Raw genomic sequence first — 19,783 nt, 5'->3', positions numbered from 1 at the left:
GATTTTAGCTTTGACTGACAACACGTAACTGTGACTACCCTGGGTTGCAGAGGATATTTTTTTCTTATCGACACTGAAAAAATATCCTCTGGAACCCAGGGTAAACTGTGACAGTGTGCCGATAAAGGATCAATCCGTTCCTCAATGTTCATTACCTGCAAGCTCTCTGCGAAAATCGCCGCCTAGATTTTAGCCGTGATTCAATTAATGCAGTTACGGGATATTCCATAAGTTTTTTTTAAAAAGAAGCTTATTAAAATCGCATTTTAATTTCATATAGAAATTTTTCACAAACAGCCAAAGCCGCGGGCCGAGAACCGGATGCACGCGGTCAACGGAAAAAAGTCAAAAAAGTCTACGCAATAAAGCCAAAAAAACAGTAAAACGACAAACAGACACCAAAACGCAGTGGAATAGGATGCAGTTAAGACTTTTTTATTCATTTCATTTAAGAAAAAGTAAGGTTTAGCGTTATTTAGCGTTCGCAGATCTCAGTAATATATTTCTCATACAGAGTCTCTTATATTTTCAACGGTCGCCTGTAATGCGACACCGGCGCGTCCCCTATGTTATGTAAATTACATTACAACCTTTTCTCGCAACGTGAGTTTGGGCCGCCTGTGACTGAACCCGGCAACTTGATTTCTGTTCTGGCGAACAGTTTTTCAAGATTGGCGTTAGGTGAAGAAATCCTCTTCCATCGACCCTCAGACGCCCGAGAAATCCATAATAACAGTGGTCAAGAGCTATTTGGTCCATTTGGGAAGTTTTAAACGCCATTTTTGTTTTTTTGTGCAAGTATTATCGAGAAAATTCGAAGTCATTGAGGAGTACCGTACGAAGCCAAGTTCGTTGTTGTCAGCGTTTCTACAAACGGATGAAATGTGGCCTTTAATGTGGTCATCTGGCTTTCGTTTCTGTGTATTATTAAGGTTCTCCAGTCAACGATCTACCTTTGACGGATATTTATTAAACGATAAATATGTAAAGAGAATTAAAAAGGGTTTCCTCGATACAGCCGTGGACTACTAATGGGACGCGAGTGAAGGTTATCTGCGACATGACTTCCGATTGTCTGCAACAATTTAATTTATCGAGTGTCTGGAATCAGAAGGAGAAAACCGAGCAATCTTTTATTGTACAGGAAGTCGTGTGAGGTTTGAGGAAACAATCCATCGAACATGAAACGTTTTAACAGGCATTCGATTTACGACTCCGATCCGTAGTTGTATAGCAGAAAGTACTGACAACAGGCCGCGCGATCTTTACTGATGTATTTCACTGGGAATGTTCCTTGTATCTTTTCTGTATGAGCGTAGATTTTTAAGAATTGAACTTTTAAAAATAAAATGTTCCCTGAATGTTCCGTTTAACATCTGGTTTCTTTATCTGTTGAATCGATAGCGCTTGTTTTGAACACCCGAAGCAACGACTCGGAAGGAATTTTTTTATTTGCTGATAAGCAGTTGAAATTTATGCCATAGTGATGGGCTCCTGTTTATGCCTTTTTTTAAAGTTGTTCTTTTAGAATAATCTTTATACTTATACGTTATTTGGCTACTATTGCAATGAAAGCGTTTTATGATGAAGCGCTAAGAATTGCTTTCAAACATTGTTACGATTTTCAGCTGGTATCAATCAGACTGAGCTAAAGTGTTCATGCAGAGTGTTCACCGCGCTACCCGACCGCGTGGCATGGCCTATTTTATTATAGCGCGCATTTAGCTGGCATTTTAAGCAAAACGTTTACCTCATCCTATACTGTGTGTTTTGATCACCGGTCAGGAGCTATTTGCAGGTATTTCTAAGTTTATATAGGGTAAACAGAGAGATCAGTACGTAAGGTTTGTTTACAAATTATTTTTGTTTGCGGATCGGAGACTGGTTTTTTAGCGTGAGTACGTAAAAATACACGTAGGTAAATGTTTCAAAGCAGGACAGGGTTGTTAATTTTATTCTTATCAGCTGCAACATTTATCTGAGGAATACCAGAGAATAAATATGAATTATGGGGATATATAAAATCGAACATAAACGTCCGGAAGACTCCCGCTTCGCGAACAATGAATCTTAAATTATGTAAATTTCCTCGCGTGCATCTTACTCGCTTCCGATTGGTTCAAAGACAATTAGCTACTGTCACAGCTCACACATGGGCACTATCGTGCACACTATCGTGCGCTTGATTTTACTGTTTGTAACGATCTTACAAAAGTACACTTCAACTCTGCGGATTGTCTGAACACGTAGATGTTGCTTTTATCACGAATCAAAAATGGGTATGACTCCTCAGCGACTGCTATCTGTGGTTCAGGCGATGCACGGGGTCTTCCAAAAGTCTTGTGAGTATTATATGCAATGTTCCCTCTATATGCATAACATGTTACTAAGACGCTTAAATATACGCCATATGAGAAACAAATGAAGGGCAGTAAACATTTATATACTCCCGCCTGTACGGCAATTTTCGTTTTACAGGATTCCTTGCTCAGCCTCGCTGTTTTGTATGAATGATCGTCACGTCACCGGCCTCTTTCATTCTCGCGTAAATTTGATGGTGTTATTCTTATGTTGTTCTTTATCAGCCAGTAATTAATGTTCAGGCGTAGCCTGCAAGCGTCTGATGATATTTGAGTAAAGCCGTGAATATAATAAGCAATGTAAGTTACATGTATGTAGATTATTATTTACCGGTAACGTCAGTAACGCTATACCCGTTTGAAGCCGAAGATTGATAGCCTGTGTACAGACCCCCCCCCCCCCTCCCCTCCGATTTTTATTGAGGGGAGGGAGTCTGTACACAGGCTAAAGATTGATTTGAGCATTTCTGAAAAATTCCATAAGAATTTTCCGAGAATTCTTAGGGAAATCAACTTAAAGTAATCGGCTAAGAGATAATCTCGTGAAATCCTAGCCTAGGACTGTGTGGAGAGATTTCGCAGAGGTAAATCTTGTTTTTTGAGGGTAATTTTCGACGGTTTTGTATTTATTTTATTTCATGAATTTAAATGGTATTTCCATCCTGTTTTTGTACTGTTTTTATGCTCTTTCGACCGATTTTTGTACTGTTTTCAGACAACTCTAAGGCTATTTTCTTACAATGTTACACTGTTTTTGCATTTTTGCATCCTATTTTTGATGTATTTTCATAATATATGCGTGCTATTGCTTTTCTTCATCTGTGGTATTTTAATACTATTTTCAAAGTATTTTTATTGTATTTGCAAATACGAGTATTTTACTAATTTTCGAAACCGATTAAGCCAGCTATTAAAATATAATTGAAGCATAACATTTTAGTAGCGTTTTAAACAGGTTTTAACACCTTTAAAATACTATAGCAAATCAAAATATGTTTTTGAAACTTTTTTTATCCTGTTTTTACTCCGATTTATAAGGTATTTAAAAACTGTTTTGGACCTGTTTTGAGTCTTGCAAAAAGCCGGAAATTTTTTATACATTTTAAAAGAATTTTAAAATACTTTAAAAATTCTATTTTAATAGCGTTTAAAGAGGTTAAAACACCTTTAAAAGCAGTCGAAAAATACATTAAAAGTACACTTTTCACCCCCATTTAAAACCTATTTCACAAAACAGCTTAAAAACAGTTTTTAAAAATAGCTTAAAAATACATTCAAAACAGTGTTGGATTTTGTAAGGGCACTGAGACAACAAGTTAAATTTTAGTTTCTATTAAAATATAACACAAAACACAGCCGCTGAGAATGCAGTTGAGCAGGTGATATTCGATGTTACGTGTCGTGTGTTCGTTTTATGAACGCCGAAAATAAAACTGATCTACACATGAATTTACTAAACTACGACGAACATGGAAAGATATAAAAATACCTGAGATACAAGATGAAAGCTTTTCGATTGCTTATTTTATCTTCATTTACGCATATCGTGAAAGTACTGTCGTTATACTGAATTAGGGGGCAGAATCATGGATTTTGTTTAATAACAGAGAAGATAATTTGGCAGTCAAGAGAGTATAATTACGCGATAGTGATTGGTCGAAGAGACTTTATGCCTGTTTCACAAACGTCGAACTTAACAACAGGAGCAAAATCTATTGGTCCTGTTCATCTCCATTAGATTTGGCACATGTGAGCTCGACGTATAATCATTGAAGCTATCATACCGTCAATTAACAATTGCTATGCTTTGGTAAATGAAAGCTTAGAAAATCATTGAACATTATCTTTCTGTGTGTTTTCTTCCTGGAATGGAAATAAGCTTTGCAAGCAACAGCTATATTAACTTCAAAATCCGATTTAGCATGAATATATTTTTCTTAACAGACTGTGAACTTCTCTGATGGACGAATCTCTTCGTTAATAGCCCTCGTTCGATATTGATATTACAATTCTAACATGAATCCGAGGCTTTCTGACATTTTTCTTTGGTTTGGTTTTCTCTGTGCTCAGGTCTCTTCTGGGACTGGTGAGACAATGGAGTTGTGAAAAATTTGTATTTCTGACCCTAACCTCGAAGTTATGTTAGAATTTTGATAATTATATCGAAGGTGGGCTATTAGTGTGCAAATCTCCCATCGCGGGGGTGTATTATTTTCGAAGTTAACTTGATCAATCTACGCCAATTTTAAGTCTCTGCGCGCTTGCAAGCAAGAAGCATTAAAGGAAATGTCAGCCAAATCACTCAGTGACTTATACATTCTATTTAAAATTTCTAGGTTTTGAAGCCAATTTTTCTAAGATATAATAGTATATCTGGGAATTGCGAGAAAATGGAGTCGTGAAAATTTTGCAATTTTGACCCTAAAGCCTTGGAGTCATGTTAGAATTTTAATACATCCCACGTGGGCTATTATGCAAACATTAAAAGGCAATATGCGTGGCTAATAAATATGGGCGATCCCGCACCTATTTGAAAGAAATTGTTTTTGTTTATATGGGAAAACAATAGGGATTGTCACATAACAATGCCCCTATCCCTGAAAAAAATGGAGTGAAGTTTAAAGTGGACCAGTGAAATAAGAGGTTTAGAACGGTCCAGGTCTACTGATAAATATTTCTGTCTGGCTTATTTGTTTTTGCATTTTTTTATAATAACGTTATTGCAATAAGGCGAGTCTGGGGTTTCGCTTTCACTGAAAGCGAACCTTCACTTTTTTACAAAACAAAGAACCCTATCGAGCTGAGATATAGTGTTCAAAAGGATGTTACTAAAACGGGGAACGTGGAGAGGAGAACGAGCAGCATGATACAGCATTCTTGTTCAGCACGCGTGCAATGACCGCGCTTGGCTGACATCCGAGTGCTCATCTAGATATGATAATTTTGGTACAGTGAGAAAGGCCATCTCGTGCTTCTTGTGCCTTTGTAAAAAAAATCAAGAAGTGCTACACACTAAATCTACTTACTAGTAAAAAAATATCATTTTTTCATAGGTTTAATGCAAGCCAATAATTAAACCAACTCGTGACAGGAATCCCTTCTATTTTCTCATACTAAATTATCATATCTCGGTGAGCATTCGGAAGTCAGCCAAGCGTGGTCACGTGCTGAACAAGAATGCTGTATAATGACAGACTAGAAACAATAGACAACTCCCAAAGCACAAACGAAGCCAAAACGCTAAAAATCTTCAATGTTTACTCAAGTTTGGGCTTATAGAAGATAATGACGTCACAGTTTTTCAATGACGATGAAATTCAGAGTCCGGGTAGTTAGTTAATCAAATGTGGCCCTGAAAAAATTTGAAGGAAAAATAACCACGAATTTTTAAGAAAATGCTTTTTTCGTGAGAAGGACTCTTTAACGCTGACAAACGTCAACAAATAGCGAAAACTATAATTTCTATATGTTTGCTTTGCTCGAAATCGCGCGCATTTACAAGGCCCTAAAGCATTTTGCTGACTTGCAAGGACCCATCTGTTATAACGATGCCCAAAATAAAGGGATGAATCTCATAGTTTATTAGATATAATCCGTGTAAAGTTTGCTTATCATTTTCGCATAAATTATGACCTAAATTTGGAAACCGCTGAATTTCTCGAATTGGGTCTTTGCGATTTTGGTGAAACTCTGTTCAGCGCAAGGCACTAATGCGCACTATGTGTAACCGAAAGATTTTCACGAAAAAATGCCGGCAACAGCAGATTTTCGCGTCAGACCTCAAAGGGGCGTGGCGTTATAACCACTTGACATTTACTCTAATCGCCAAAAATTTTATGTTATATTGTAGATTGATCTATATATTATCCATTCTATGTGTTAGACTTACGATAAAAGTAAAGGTGGGGATACCAGTGAGCTTCAAAGTAGGATGGTACCCCCCAAAAAAACTGGGTCAAGTCACCTTAAGCAGACCGAGCCCTCCCGTCGGTAGGAATACAACAAAAACGTTTTGTTAACGTTTTTGACGTGAAATATTGCCAAAATGTCGGGTGAATGTTCAAATTGCTCTAAAATTCTCGAATTGGTCGATTTTTTCCCTGAAATTCCCGAGATTTTCTAACTCAGTCTTTTTGATGTCTAAAATTCCCCCCAAAATTCCGGAATCATGTAGCTAAGCAAGGCTAGGCTAAGCCTAAGGTGGGCGGATTCTATGTTTCGTGTGGACGGGGAACCGATTCGTGTGAAACAATACGCGTTTTCCGAAATATCCGGAATCTATTGTGTAGATGGGGCCACTTGAGGATGGATTCATTTGCAGCATACTTGTTTAGACGTCGCCATCGCTCGCTAGAGTTTTTCGGGTTAGGGGTGTGTCACAAGCGCCTTCAAATCCTTCGCTACTCTGTATTAGTCAAGAGACCTTTTTTATGACCCTAACTCATTTTATTTTGCACTCACAATTAATTATTTTTTCTTGAATTGATTAAGTAATAATTGCACAATAGAAATTAATGAATCGATTATTATTATTATTATTATTAATTTGTACCATACATGTAGACCGCGCAGAGCCGACGTTGACACCCTGTTCAGTGCTTCCGTCAAGAAAAAAACCCTGTTCGAGACGTAAATTAATAGTTTAATTGTATGCCCCGAAAACCATACTCTGTTCGGCGCCGCATACCCGTTCAGGCCAAATAAGGGAGAACCCCTGGGACTCAGGCCGGTTCAGTAAAACTAGTAAACATGCGTCTGGTATTTTTTATCAACTAGCAACAAAGATAATGTACAACAACAGCAACAAAAACGGATAATCTTAATCTTACTGATAATCTTAAAAGTTTATTTTGCTACCTGTGGCTTGTTGCAAACTAGTCAGGGCGTGATGATTTAACAATCGTTGGGATAAAACATGATGTTCTTGTGATTATGTGTTGTCCATATTTCTAATTTCTATAGATCTACAGGTCGAACAATATTACTGACAACTTGAGTCAAAAATCGCTCGAAGAAACACTATTCTGTTCATTACGGCGCCTTATTCGGGACTTAATTGATTCCCACAAAAAGTCGAAGAACTCGCAGATGGTCAGTACACTGCAGCCAAGAAGTAAGCCCATATTACCACCAAGTTCACCTGAAATTGTAGAAACAGACGCGATCATTTGTTGTTAAAGCTTCTTTTCCTTTGTTATGCGTTTTATAATGAACAAGATAGAAAGGACGTCTGTTCGCACACGCGTTAATAGCCTGGTACGTTCCAGGCGTTCACCAGCACCTGCCCCCCCCCCCCCCCCCCGCTGTGTTTTTCTGCTCACTATTTTTTTGCGCCGTCCCCACTATCTGAATATGCCTGGAACAGGCTAGCACGTGAAATGAATCCACTGCCGGAAGTTAGATAGAATAAGATATAATAAGCTTCTCAGGACTGTGTATCAACATTTCGAAACTCTGAGTAAGCGGGTTATATGCATGCATACGAGGATTCGAGATACTTCCTAAAAAGCTAGGTCGTCAGTAAGCACAGAAATAAATCCTAGTCAATCAGAAGCGCAACAAGTTGAGAAAAATTGTAGCCTGCGTAGCAAGCGTTTCCAATCGAGTTATTGCGCGAAAGTTAGAGTGGAAGCAAAAAAAGGTTGAAGGGGGAGGGGGAGAGAGAAGAGGAAACGCTTGCCTGCAAACCCCACGATTCTGGAAAACGCCCCTTGCTATTTCACGGTTCGGTTCATTTGTAAATTGACAGCTCGTTAAAATAGAAACATAACGAACAGATTACCCCTGGATTACCAGATTTGTAAAATTACTTTGTTCTCTAATAGAACACGTTGCAGGCGATTGCAAGAACTGTAATAAAAAAGATTTACGACAAAAGAAGGTTAAAACTATGAGCGATTGGTGAGGAATTTCTTTTTTTTTTATTGTGTGGCTCTATCTCGTCTGAAACCTTGTCGACACGTCAAAAATGGTTTGTCCGGAACAATTCACTCCGCCGGGTATAAGTTTTGCAGAGCGGCTGCTCTTCAGCCTGTGTCGAAACGTTCTCTATAATAGGTGCCGCTAAATTTCCAATAAACAAAAAGAATCTTTTCATTTCAAAAAGCTGACAAATCGCTTGTCTATGGCGGCTTTAGCTAGTGTCGAGTACCGATGTTCTGATTTATGTTGATGTTATCTCCAACAAACAGTCCATTTTTTCCAGTCAGATCCGCACGCCGTCATTCTCAATAAATTGGCCTTCCCTAGTCTCCACTGCTCGATCTCCAGTTATACTTTGAAGACTCTGATCTCATAAACCTTCGCACAAACACGATTCCAATAAATATCAGTCCAAAGCATTTGTAATCTGCGACCACAAATCAAATGAGACCAGATCTGTGACGCACAAAAACAAAGCATACCTGGTTTGATTGACGTTTCGAATGCTAAGTAATCAACACTACCCGCACCGCGCCAATCAGAAGCTGCGTTCGTGGGCGAACGCAGTTTTTCAAAATCGTGGGATTTGCGGGCAAGCGGTTCCTTCGTTCCCCTCCCCCTCCCCATCATTTATTTTTTTTTTGCTCTTGTCCCAGCTTTCTAGACGAACCTCGCGAGGAAACGCTTGCTACGCAGGCTAGAAAAATTGTTACACTGGTGTTAGTACAGTCACAGTCTACGCCGAGTGGTAAGAGTAATTCTCGTCTTTGTGTGTCTGGTACTCATCTGACTAGGTATGGGAAGCCCTGCATGGCAGGTGTCGGTTCCTTTTTTCGGTTAGAACGCCAGGGAACCCCGCCTCCTCTTTTGCCTCCGTTCGCGCGCGAAATTTCTCCCTCTGCTCCGTCTTCAAATAACCGGCGCCTGCTACGAAGCCTAGTGCATGCAGATAGTCGTTGTTGTTCAACTATCGCAATGAACCTGTTCTGGATAAGAGAGAGTTTTTGTACTAAAACTGTGATTAACCGTCCACTATTTTCATCTAGTAAGGAGATTTTGGAGAGCTTCCAATTAACAAGTACATTTGAAAAGAGTAAAGCCACTGCTCATTTCGAAATTAACGATAAAAACGGCCTTAAAAAACTCAAAATCGAGAAATAATTCTTTCTCGATACTTTACTCACCAAAGAGGCTCTCGGCTCCATAGCTTGGAACATCTTCCCTCATTTCGTAGGACAGTCGTTGAAAACCCACTTGAAGAAACACATAGTTTTCCCTTAGAATGTGGAAAAAAAGATGAATAAGTGGGTATTATGACGATATTTGGAACTGTTCGTTGCTATGATCTTATGGTCTCATCAGTGGATTGATAGTGGGCTGATAGTGGATGACGTTTTTGTGATATCTGGAATTATCAAGGTTAGAAAGTACTGATCAGACACTTACTGAGACCTTGATTATTCCGGATATCACAAAAACTGAATCTAATACGTAATTGTTTTATTACTCACTGTTTTAAACAAAATAAGGATAAACACAGCATCGCATGGAACACAGTTTGACATTGCTCTTGGAAATCATGCACTTCGCGCACAACCTACAGATTTTTCAGTGAGCTGCTAACAGATAACTAACTAATAAACTGTAGATTGCGCTGATTTCTAAAATTTACTGTAGGCTCTTAGCCAATAAAAAGACAGATAGTGATTACAATTTATACTAATTGCTATAATTTGCATTTGATTTTTAAAGTGTCGGGACTGCTGTGAGGGACAATCTCGGGAGAGTGAAAAACACAAAGTCATAACATACAAGTCTGACTGACAAATATTGCAGTGGCTTTGAGAATTTTAACGCTTAATTTTGTTTATGCCATTTGAGGTTAAAATTTTGCTACTTCTTTCACCCTTCCTCTAATCGTAATACATAATTGGTAAAATATTAAAATCATAAACACATACTCCCTAAATCAATTTAGGTTTGTGGGAAACTGCCCACCTACCCCTCCCCTAAGCTAACATCAACACCTACGCCTTACTTTGGGCAAAAGGATGGCTTAGGGGAGGGGTAGGTGGGAAGTTTCCAAAAACTGATCCATGGCTTCTAATAAAGGTGCTTTTAATAACAACTTACTGCATATATTTGAGACTCTCTGTTCTGTGAAAGTAATGTTGGAAAATGGTAGCTATTGAAACATCCGGGAATTTGGAATAGGAAACACGTGGTTCGTATTCCAGTTCGGAGCATGCGTTGCTGCAGCTGGAACATGACGTTATATTAAACTGATCTGAAAATAAACAAGAGGTGTAATAGATCCGAAACTTTCTACAACTGATAACTAAAAATATAAGCTATATATTTTAGATATTTTATAGCTTTTAATATTTTAATCTATCGGCCATTTTAACGTTTGTAACCTGTACCTTGTATAATTTAATAGGTTTTTAGTTCTTAACTTTTTACTTATTATTACTATTACGCATTCATTTATCTAAGATCCTCTATTTTTTCTATTGTTTTACAGGGCCTCAATGAATATCCCTCTTTGTGAAGTAAGCTCGCTGTATAAAGATTGTTATTATTATTGTTATTATTATTATTATTATTATTATTATTATTATTATAATTATTATAATATATAGTACACTCTTCTTAATATCATGAGTGACAAATGACTCTTTAATTATGGCAAGAAATTTCACGGTTAATTTATAATTTGACATCTGAAAGTTTGTCTCAGCGCCAAGATGGCGTTACGGTTTTAAAATGTTGTGAATGAAGATGCCAGCGCATTAAAAGACGATTTAGAAAACTTAAAGACAGGAAAGAGATCTAACAGGTTTTTCGTCGAAAATTTAAGATAATTGTGAACTTATTAAGCCCAAATTGATGCTCTAAAATTTTCCATGTGTTGCCTAACTTATATCGCTCCCCCCCCCCCCCCACCAGAAGTAATAATAACGATTACGAACGTAATTTGTCACCCATGATATTAATAGGTATAGTCAAGAAATGATCCCCTAATTTCACTCGTCATCTTTTGATTACACTTGAAAGCAGTACAGTAAGTGTTAGCAAGAGCCATAATCATGGTTTTTGGTGTTAGGAAATTGCTCCATCAACCATGATCGTAGAAGCAAATGTGGTCGCTAGTAGAATCCTTTGATACACTGGCTCCGTTATCTCATATAATGACAAAAACCTTTTTCCCAAAAAAAGGATTACTGCTCTGTGGTCACGGTTTTAACTGAGAGCAAGAGAGGATAAAAAGGAAAGAGAAGGCATCCCCCATACACACGCTATTCCATAGGTAATTCTCTCGAGTAACTTTTAGAATCGGGATAAAGTTACCTCGCGCGCTGCGTGGATGTTTCGTGGAGGTTTCGCATGACTAAACGCCGTGCAAAACAGGTCGGACGAAAGGCAATGAAAGCGTAAAGAGATTGAGAGCATTTCTGAATTTTGAAGCGAAAGGAGTCGGCGCTCACCTGGGAAAAGGGAATCGATGGACTTTTTGACAACCCGTGAAATCAGTTTAACTCGAAGTTGTCGTAACCTCTTTGCTTTAATAAAATGAGAAATTTCGCCGGTCTATTGAAACCGGTCGTTTGTACAATAAAGCAAGTACGACGCCAAGTGTTGTTTTTGTTGAATAATAAAAAAAACTAATAAAAGAATAAATATCAAACCAGAAATTGCTCTCTTCAAACTGTAAATTATAAATGATCCTGAGAGAATATTCAGTGTGTCTTAAGGATTTCCCTGCTGTACTGTTAGCTCTATACAAGACAGGAATAGCGATTATTTTTTAATTTCCGTTTCGCTGACACAGCTTTAGTAGAAGAAATCTCGCTTTAGTCGTTTTCGTCGACAAAACGAATAACAATATCGTTCTCCGCGTCTTCCGCCATTTTTTTCAGTTTCAATATCGTGAAGGACGCGTGGCTCTGAGGGTGGGTCATCCACGCGGAACACATTCGCGCTATGTGATTGGCTGTTATCTAATCCCCCTCGGGATCTGTGGTCTTAAAAATAACTCGAGACGAATTACCTATGGAATAGGGTGTGTATGGGGGATGCCTTCTCTGTCCCCTTTATCCTCCCTTGCTGAAAGCGAATATCAAGATCTCAAAAGACAAGGTCATTGTAGAAAGGACACTAGCCACTTTCTTTATTCAAACGAGACAGTGTCAATTTGTTTTGTATGCTTACTATTTCCTTCGCCTTTGAGTAAAATTCCATTCAAGCGAAACTTAAACTTGAAGATAGTGAAATTTAAACAAGCTTTCGCATTAAGGAACGACTTCTGTGACGTCACTCTGTCCTAATGAAATCTGCGAGAAGCTTAAAATGATTGGCCCCCCGGATAAGTTTGGCATTGTCCAATTTTTAGACGAGCGAGACTAGAGGAAAAAAAGTGCCACATTATTTTCGACCGCTTATAAACTTTTCCGCAATTTTGCTCTTGACAGAGTGACGTCAATCATCAATTAACTGTTTTCAGTTTTCGATGGTAACATTCCGTAACGGGGAATTTCAGTCGGCTGGGGATGGATTTTTAAGTCCCAGGAGAACGGTCAGTGACTATATGAACACCAATGCTTTTTTCAGAAGTAAAGAGTTGATTGCAGGTCGTTGGCCGGATTTTTATTATGAGCGCTATTTTTTATTTTGTCTTAGTTTATATAATGTGTGTTCATTTGTTTACGTCAATCTCAGTTACATTTTATACATGAAAGTCTCGTAGTTTTCCAAAACAATTAAAAAGACTGAAGGATTTATTAGTAACCGAGTAACATAGAATGAACTGTAGTTTTTACCTTTAGATCGCGTAACACAATCAGAGTCCCGAGTCGAACACAGCGGTACTGTCTTTGGACCTTTAAAAAAAACAATTCAATCAGATAAATTAGAGAAAACATCAAGAAAGTATCAGAGAGAGCTACTATGACAGAGATTCAAAAGATCTGTATGCTGGGATCGAATCCTCAGAAAGGTGCTCAGTGTATGAACAGAATGATTGATTTGAGTCATTTGAGTGACTGACGCTCTAGATGCATGGTTTGCTCCCGGCTGATGCACAAAAAGGACACCAGCAAAGACTGCGATAAAAGAGATAATAATAATAATAATAATAATAATAATAATAATAATAATAATAATAATAATAATAATAATAATGATGATGATGATGATGATGATGATGATGAAGGTTTATTAACAGCATTTGCATAAAAATAGGCTCTTGACGTCTGCTGATAAAATATGTATTATATATTCAGCTAGAAAAAAAAAATTATGCGTGGTAAAAAAAAAAAAAGAAAAAAAGAAGAAAAAAAAAACGATGCTAACTTATTAACTGACTAAAAAACTAACTACCTAACAATGATCAAAATACTGTATTTGGAACTATTACATTTTAGTACACTTGTCTTCGCTATTTTAAAATAGCCTGAGTGGAGGGGGATGGGAAGGCGGGGGGGTGGGGGGGGGGGGGGTCTGAACACAGGCTACTTTAAAACACTGAAGGTTTGTTGGACAGAGCTGAACAACGTCTGCGCATGTACAGATACGGGAGAGGTCTGGGATCTAAACTAGTATCGTTTGCATAGGACTTTCAAAACATCCTCACATTTTGGCGATTTTTAAGGTGGATTCTGAATATTCAAGGCTCCCATTCAAACTAAAGGTAGATTATTTCATACTTTATTGAATTCTCGTTTCCACCGTCGTAATTTTTCTTCCGTTTTTTGCTATGAACAAAAGAAGATGCACAGAGGAAGCCGAAAACAGTTCTTTCATCCGAATGTGTACATTTTCAAGCCTAAACAGAAATGAAAGTACAGACTATCAACATGTTATCAGTTCTAAGAAATCGTCCGGTCATCATATCAGTGTCAGCATTAAAGGTACATTTTATTTATCTTTGTTATTCCTTGAATGATCGTCTTTTAGTTATTTCTCTTGTTATATCTCACTTGGTTTCACTATAAGAACTGTAAGAACACACTTTCGAACTCTTTTTTCTTTCCCTTTATGACTCATTCTTAGCTCAGCTCAAAAGAGCTATTATAAATTTTTGTATATGACAACAGGCAAAATTAATGTTGAGAAGAGTAAATGGGTAAGTAATACGGTCGATGCCTGCTGGTAAAAGTATCAATGACTTGAAGTTCTCTTTACAAGGAGAAGCACAATCTGACTCTTTATAAACTTTCATTTATTTTTCTCTTGAAAGTCTAGATCTTCATTCCTTGATTCTTCTGCTTCATTCAAACCTGTCATAAATGGGAAAACTTATAGTTAATACGAAAACTCACATAGAGCTGAGCCAACTTGTGATTGTTTCTCAAAACTTCAACAGCTTTAAACTTTAAAAGTTTATTCATTAACAAGATTAAAGATGCAAATTAAATTTTAAACAAACTTAACCGAATAAATACTGATTCTACAGCTCGACCAGCGCCTGTAAGCCGGATAGAGCTATATGTACGAAAAAGCTTCTTTGATCGCACTAAAACTTGTGACTAAGTTTACGACTTTTTCATGACTTCTTGTGTCTGATGGTATCATCGCACTCAAAGCCGGCTTTCTTGCCACCAAGAAACGGTCAAAAACTGTTTTCGCTCGGCTACATTACAAAGATTTGCTACTCCTTAACCAGAATAAAGTAATGTTTAAGTAAATCGTTTACATACCATCGAAGAAAAGTCGCCCAAACTCCAGCACATTGCTCTTTTTTCATTTCTCAGTCGTCTTTCTGCAAACTTACTGACGATGCATCAAAACAATGAAAAACCTCGACGGGACGGTCAAAAACATTTTCATTGATCCCTAGATTACCTAACATTTCTTTCCATGAGTTGCATTTCTAACGTATTCGTAGAATTTCTCCTTCGTTGGCATTCACAAATATGAGTTTAACCGATGGTTGAGGATAAAATGGTCTCAGATGCAAGAATTTTACTTTGCACGAGTACTTAGCGCACGGGCTAGACAAGTAAACAATTGCAAGTGATGTCACGGACATGTGTAGTACGTTTTTCAGCCATGTCGGTTTGTTGGGAAAAAAGACCCAAAATTTGTGCAAGATTTGATTTGGGCAGGTAGGGAGTTGGACCTAACCTTGTACTTTAATTATGCATTTGGTTGCTCACTGAAAAGAAAGGTTATTGAATTTTAAGGGCCCGAATGATAATTCTTAAAAGAAAACATAAAAAGGCCTTATTGAAACCAGTAGAAATCTTGACATTTCTTGAAAAGAGCTTTTGCTCCTAGAAGATGGGGCCAGTATGGGCATCGTACCTAGTAGATTTGCTTACTACATATTCTTAGTGCCCACTTCTTGTAAAGGAATGCTGCCCTTTTAAGATAAGATTTGTAGGTCACATCTCCAAACTAGATTGCAATAATATATATATATACGGAAGGATCGTTGAATTATACAAGGTACAAAGAGAGCGAGCAGAGAGAAAAAATCTAGATTTATGGATGATACCCATAGATTTAGACATTTTAGTGGCTATTAAAGATATATGAGCTAGATTTCCAGGTTACATTGTTATCTAGAACACCCAGAGCCACAGTGTCGATTTACTGAGTAAGACTATTTGTATCCCCGTAGTTCATATTGCCGGCAATACTGTGTTTCATTCACATTACTGAGTCATATTTACAAACGGAAGTAAAATGACTTAGAAAAAAGAAATTAAAGAAATCAAAACTATTCTAAACCTAGAAATCCAGGACCACGGCATCCACATTGTTTGATGGTGTAGTTTGAGGAACACTCGAATGCACAGCCGTCCTTTGTGTATCTTTCAACTGCCGCAAGTTTCATTTGTCTGCAGTTCGTTTTGTAGGGTGAAGGAAGTCTCTTGATCTAAGAAAAAGGTACAGTAATATATCAGCTATTTCGCTCGTTTTGATTGGTGGTCGTCTTTCCTTCATTTATTAGAGTTAATGATATATAATGATCCACCTCACAGAGTTGTTCAGTATGTCGCACAGAACTGAACAGGTTTCAAACATTATACCAGAAAAGCCCGACTGAGTTAAAATTCGACAAAATCAGTTTAAATTTAATTTTGCGAAATGCTGAACAACGAATATTACCAAGCAAAAATTATACCAAAGAGAATTTTTTCAGTTTCGGCCGTTTCCGTCTGAAAAAGGGTATAGATGTTGCCTACTGTGGTCTGGAATCAGGTACTGTTTTTGAGGGAGCTACGGGAGTGTGCGAACGTATTTGTCGTTTCCATTCCAAATAAATAAGAAAGAGTAATATGTCTAAACTAAGTAATGATGATATAATTTCTGCCTATGGATTTTAAAGGCCTGGTCTGAAAACGGGTGTAAATAATCACATTTTTTGGTCTGTAATAGGGCGAGGATTTAGAGAACCGGGAGGTACAGCCCCATCAAGAATTCCAACGAGTACCCTCGGGTCATGATCAGTAACTCACCTTTGTAAGCTTGATTAAGGCAGACGCATGGGTGCCAGGTAAGACATTGAAGCCGTCATAGCGATTGATAAATGTATTTTGTTCGTGCACAATCACTTTCAAACCAGTAGAGAATTCGTTCAATGTGCTCTCTTTGGTTTGAACATCGAGTATAATGCTAAGACCAGAATCAGCACCTTCATAAGTTGTATGATGCAATGGAATGTCATTTAAACCCGAGTTAAAAGTGAAGCAGAGCCCTTGTTGAGTCAGGTGCGGAACAAAGTCCTTATAAGAACATCTGATTTTTGATTTGAAACGGCAATAAAGGACCAACATGCTACGCATTTCATGGCCATATCTGGTAAGAAATTCCTCTTCATTGTACAAACGTTCTGATGACCGATTCAGAACATTTATTATTTTCTTTTGAGTTGATCCATTGCAGCCTTTTACCAAAGCCGGTCCAAACCACCCATAGGCACACAAAAGAGCCTGGCCACAGGTGAGGTTTCCGCGAACACTGCGAGTTTCACTGCATCCACTAATGTTTAATCCCATCTGATAAAACCTCTCATCATCATCAGCCACATCAATCTTAGATCGCATAAACATGTTCAAATTACAAATGGTTACGGCAGGGAAGGTCAAGCCATTAGTCGGTGTTTCCAGTGAAAATACTGTCTTGATCGGCAAAGAAAAAAAATTTCTTAAGCTGATGACGGAAAGAAACATGAACAAGCTTGCAGCGGCGAAAAGAAACAGAAGCCAAATAGCTCGCTTCAAAGGAGAATGGTTTCTATGGACGACGTGTCTAAGTCCGTGGAGAGTTGTACTGGAAGCAAATTCTGTCCATTCGTGGGAGTCGCGATTCTCTGATTTCATTTCTTCGTTCGCGGAATTGGAGCCATCATCGATGGGCGTCACAACCACTTTCCTTACCATACCTGAAAATCAAACAATCAGAACAGATTAAATAGCAGCTATAAATAAATACGTTAAATAATTCAGTCGTTATCATGGTTATCTCAGTACGGGGTGTTTTCTTGTTTCTCATATCCACTTTTCAAAATTGTATTTGTACTGAAAATGATATTTCTTAGACTCATAGGGGTAAACGGAATCTGTTTGACTCTTTCAGAACTAGATATCTATACAACTACGTTTTTAGTAAACTATTTTTACTCCTGATGGCTGAAACCACATTTTTGTCGATTTATAACCAAAAAGTTGAATCTATCCGTAAGAATCGTCTATGGGTTTTAACATCGTCTTTAGTTAAGAGGAGATAACCAATCAACTTAAGAAAAAATTCAATAAATGTTAAAGAAAGATTGGACATCGTCCAAGGTTTCGGATAAAAAAAAACATCACTTTTGCTGTTAACTTTTTTTTCTAAGCCAGAGAAAAATTTCGAATGAGCCACGTTTCAGTCAATTTTCTTCCTATCTAAAAAGAAGCCTACCGATATCAGTCTATAAAATGCAAAACATGAAGTGCAAGGTTTATGCAACACCCGTTTTGTGATCTGCTAAGAAAAATAAAAGTAAATAAGACGAATTATTCGCCACTATCAGCAAAAGGAACAAACTTGTTGACTACATGTACATGTGCAGTTATGGTTTTTGGTTGAAATGTTAATCTTTTCTGTTACGTAGCTTCGTGAAAAAATTAAAACATGTCCCGCAACAGTGATGACATCTCTCAGAACCTACGCTAACTCAGAACAAAGACTGCTGTCACTTTTGAAATGTCTGCAACAGTCCGATTAAGTAACTGTCTGTAATCGATTACTTTACCTGAATTTTGCATAAATCCGCGCGAGCTTACTGATAAGACACTAATGGATAGACTTCTCGACTGTCCCAGAAACATTCAAGGCAAAGTCTGACTGCGTAGGCGATTACTGTTTGATTTAAATAGTTTACATAAACTTGGTATGTCGCCCGAAAGTTACGATTGTTAGAAAGTCAGCGACGAAGCAGTTCGTTAAGGTTCACAGTTGGTTGCTTGTCTGTTCAACTACCAAGACAGCTGCTTCATGATCTTGCCAAAAAAACCTGTTTATTTAATTATGAGCAATTTCATCAATATTTGGGTTGATTTCAGTCTCATGATAATGATGCATTACCAAGGAGAAAAAACATAAGAACAGAATATAAGAAGAAATATCGTTGTGTAATGTTATTGGATCACGTCAATGGAAAATAAAATAAAATTATTCGTTGCTTTCCTCAAAATGCTGAGTTTGGTAATCCGTTGTCCGATTGGTTTTTTATCATATCTCTTTATGATAATATTTGTGCAATGTATAAGAAAAATAAGGATAGAAACACATATAAACAGTGTGAAATTAATCAAGTCCATGCCAAGTTTGTTCAATTAATTTGGTGGAATTTGGCGTCAAGATCTAGTCCTCTATACTGTATTGACGTCTAGTTTAATTAGTAGCCTGATATAGTTTTTGTGTATCCTTAGGATCAGTCAACCTTTCGAAAAATGTAACCCCACCCAAACAGACTGCAAAGAAAAAAGTGAGAGTTTCGTTGTACAATGATTCTTTTCCATATATTTCAAGGCGCGTAGGAGGGGGGGTTCGAGGGGTTCGAACGAACCCCCTTTCGGGTCAATGATGGAGGAGTAAAACACAACTTGTTAATTTTCAGTTTTTAGCAAATAGTGGAGGAATGGAAAACAAATTTTAAGTGTTTTAGCTCAGTTTAAATTACTCTGGGTGAGAGTAGGCTCTCCTCACTGCTATCATACATATTAAGGACGATATGCCTGTCGATCTGGACGAAGTTGGCAATTTATTTGAAGGCCTCCACCCGAAGATGATGCAATTGCAAAGTTTGCTTTACGAAGCGGAAAGGTCCTGTAGTGAGTTGATAATTAAGTAGCCCATGTTGTGGCAACAGTATATCCTACTGACCTAGTATTATATGTAGATAATTAAAATAATCCCACCATTGAAGATATTTCCTTAACAGGCGTTCCGGATTTGACAAATGGAGTCTTGAAAGACGAAAGGCGGGAAATACTATTTTTGGGACCTTG

General features: G+C 37.7%; 2 protein-coding genes across 2 annotated transcripts; both read right to left on the bottom strand.

Annotated features, from left to right (window-relative positions):
• Positions 1–7,108: 7,108 nt before the first annotated feature.
• Positions 7,109–14,671, bottom strand: LOC140940927 (acid-sensing ion channel 2-like). Its single transcript, XM_073389886.1, has 5 exons — positions 14,603–14,671; positions 13,103–13,162; positions 10,416–10,633; positions 9,467–9,558; positions 7,109–7,500 (listed from the first exon to the last, which is right to left on the bottom strand). Exons 1-5 carry the CDS (start codon positions 14,669–14,671, stop codon positions 7,358–7,360), a joined length of 582 nt encoding a protein of 193 aa, XP_073245987.1. The 3' UTR covers positions 7,109–7,357.
• A 1,327-nt stretch (positions 14,672–15,998) lies between these two features.
• On the bottom strand, positions 15,999–17,759 carry LOC140941313 (acid-sensing ion channel 1-like). Its single transcript, XM_073390295.1, has 2 exons — positions 16,748–17,759; positions 15,999–16,164 (listed from the first exon to the last, which is right to left on the bottom strand). Exons 1-2 carry the CDS (start codon positions 17,669–17,671, stop codon positions 16,006–16,008), a joined length of 1,083 nt encoding a protein of 360 aa, XP_073246396.1. The 5' UTR covers positions 17,672–17,759; the 3' UTR covers positions 15,999–16,005.
• Positions 17,760–19,783: the final 2,024 nt, after the last annotated feature.

The sequence above is a fragment of the Porites lutea genome, chromosome 6, assembly GCF_958299795.1.
Source record: "Porites lutea chromosome 6, jaPorLute2.1, whole genome shotgun sequence".
NCBI lineage: Eukaryota > Metazoa > Cnidaria > Anthozoa > Scleractinia > Poritidae > Porites > Porites lutea.
The sequence above is the reverse complement of the archived record's forward strand: the minus strand, read 5'-3'. Positions and strand labels throughout refer to the sequence as shown.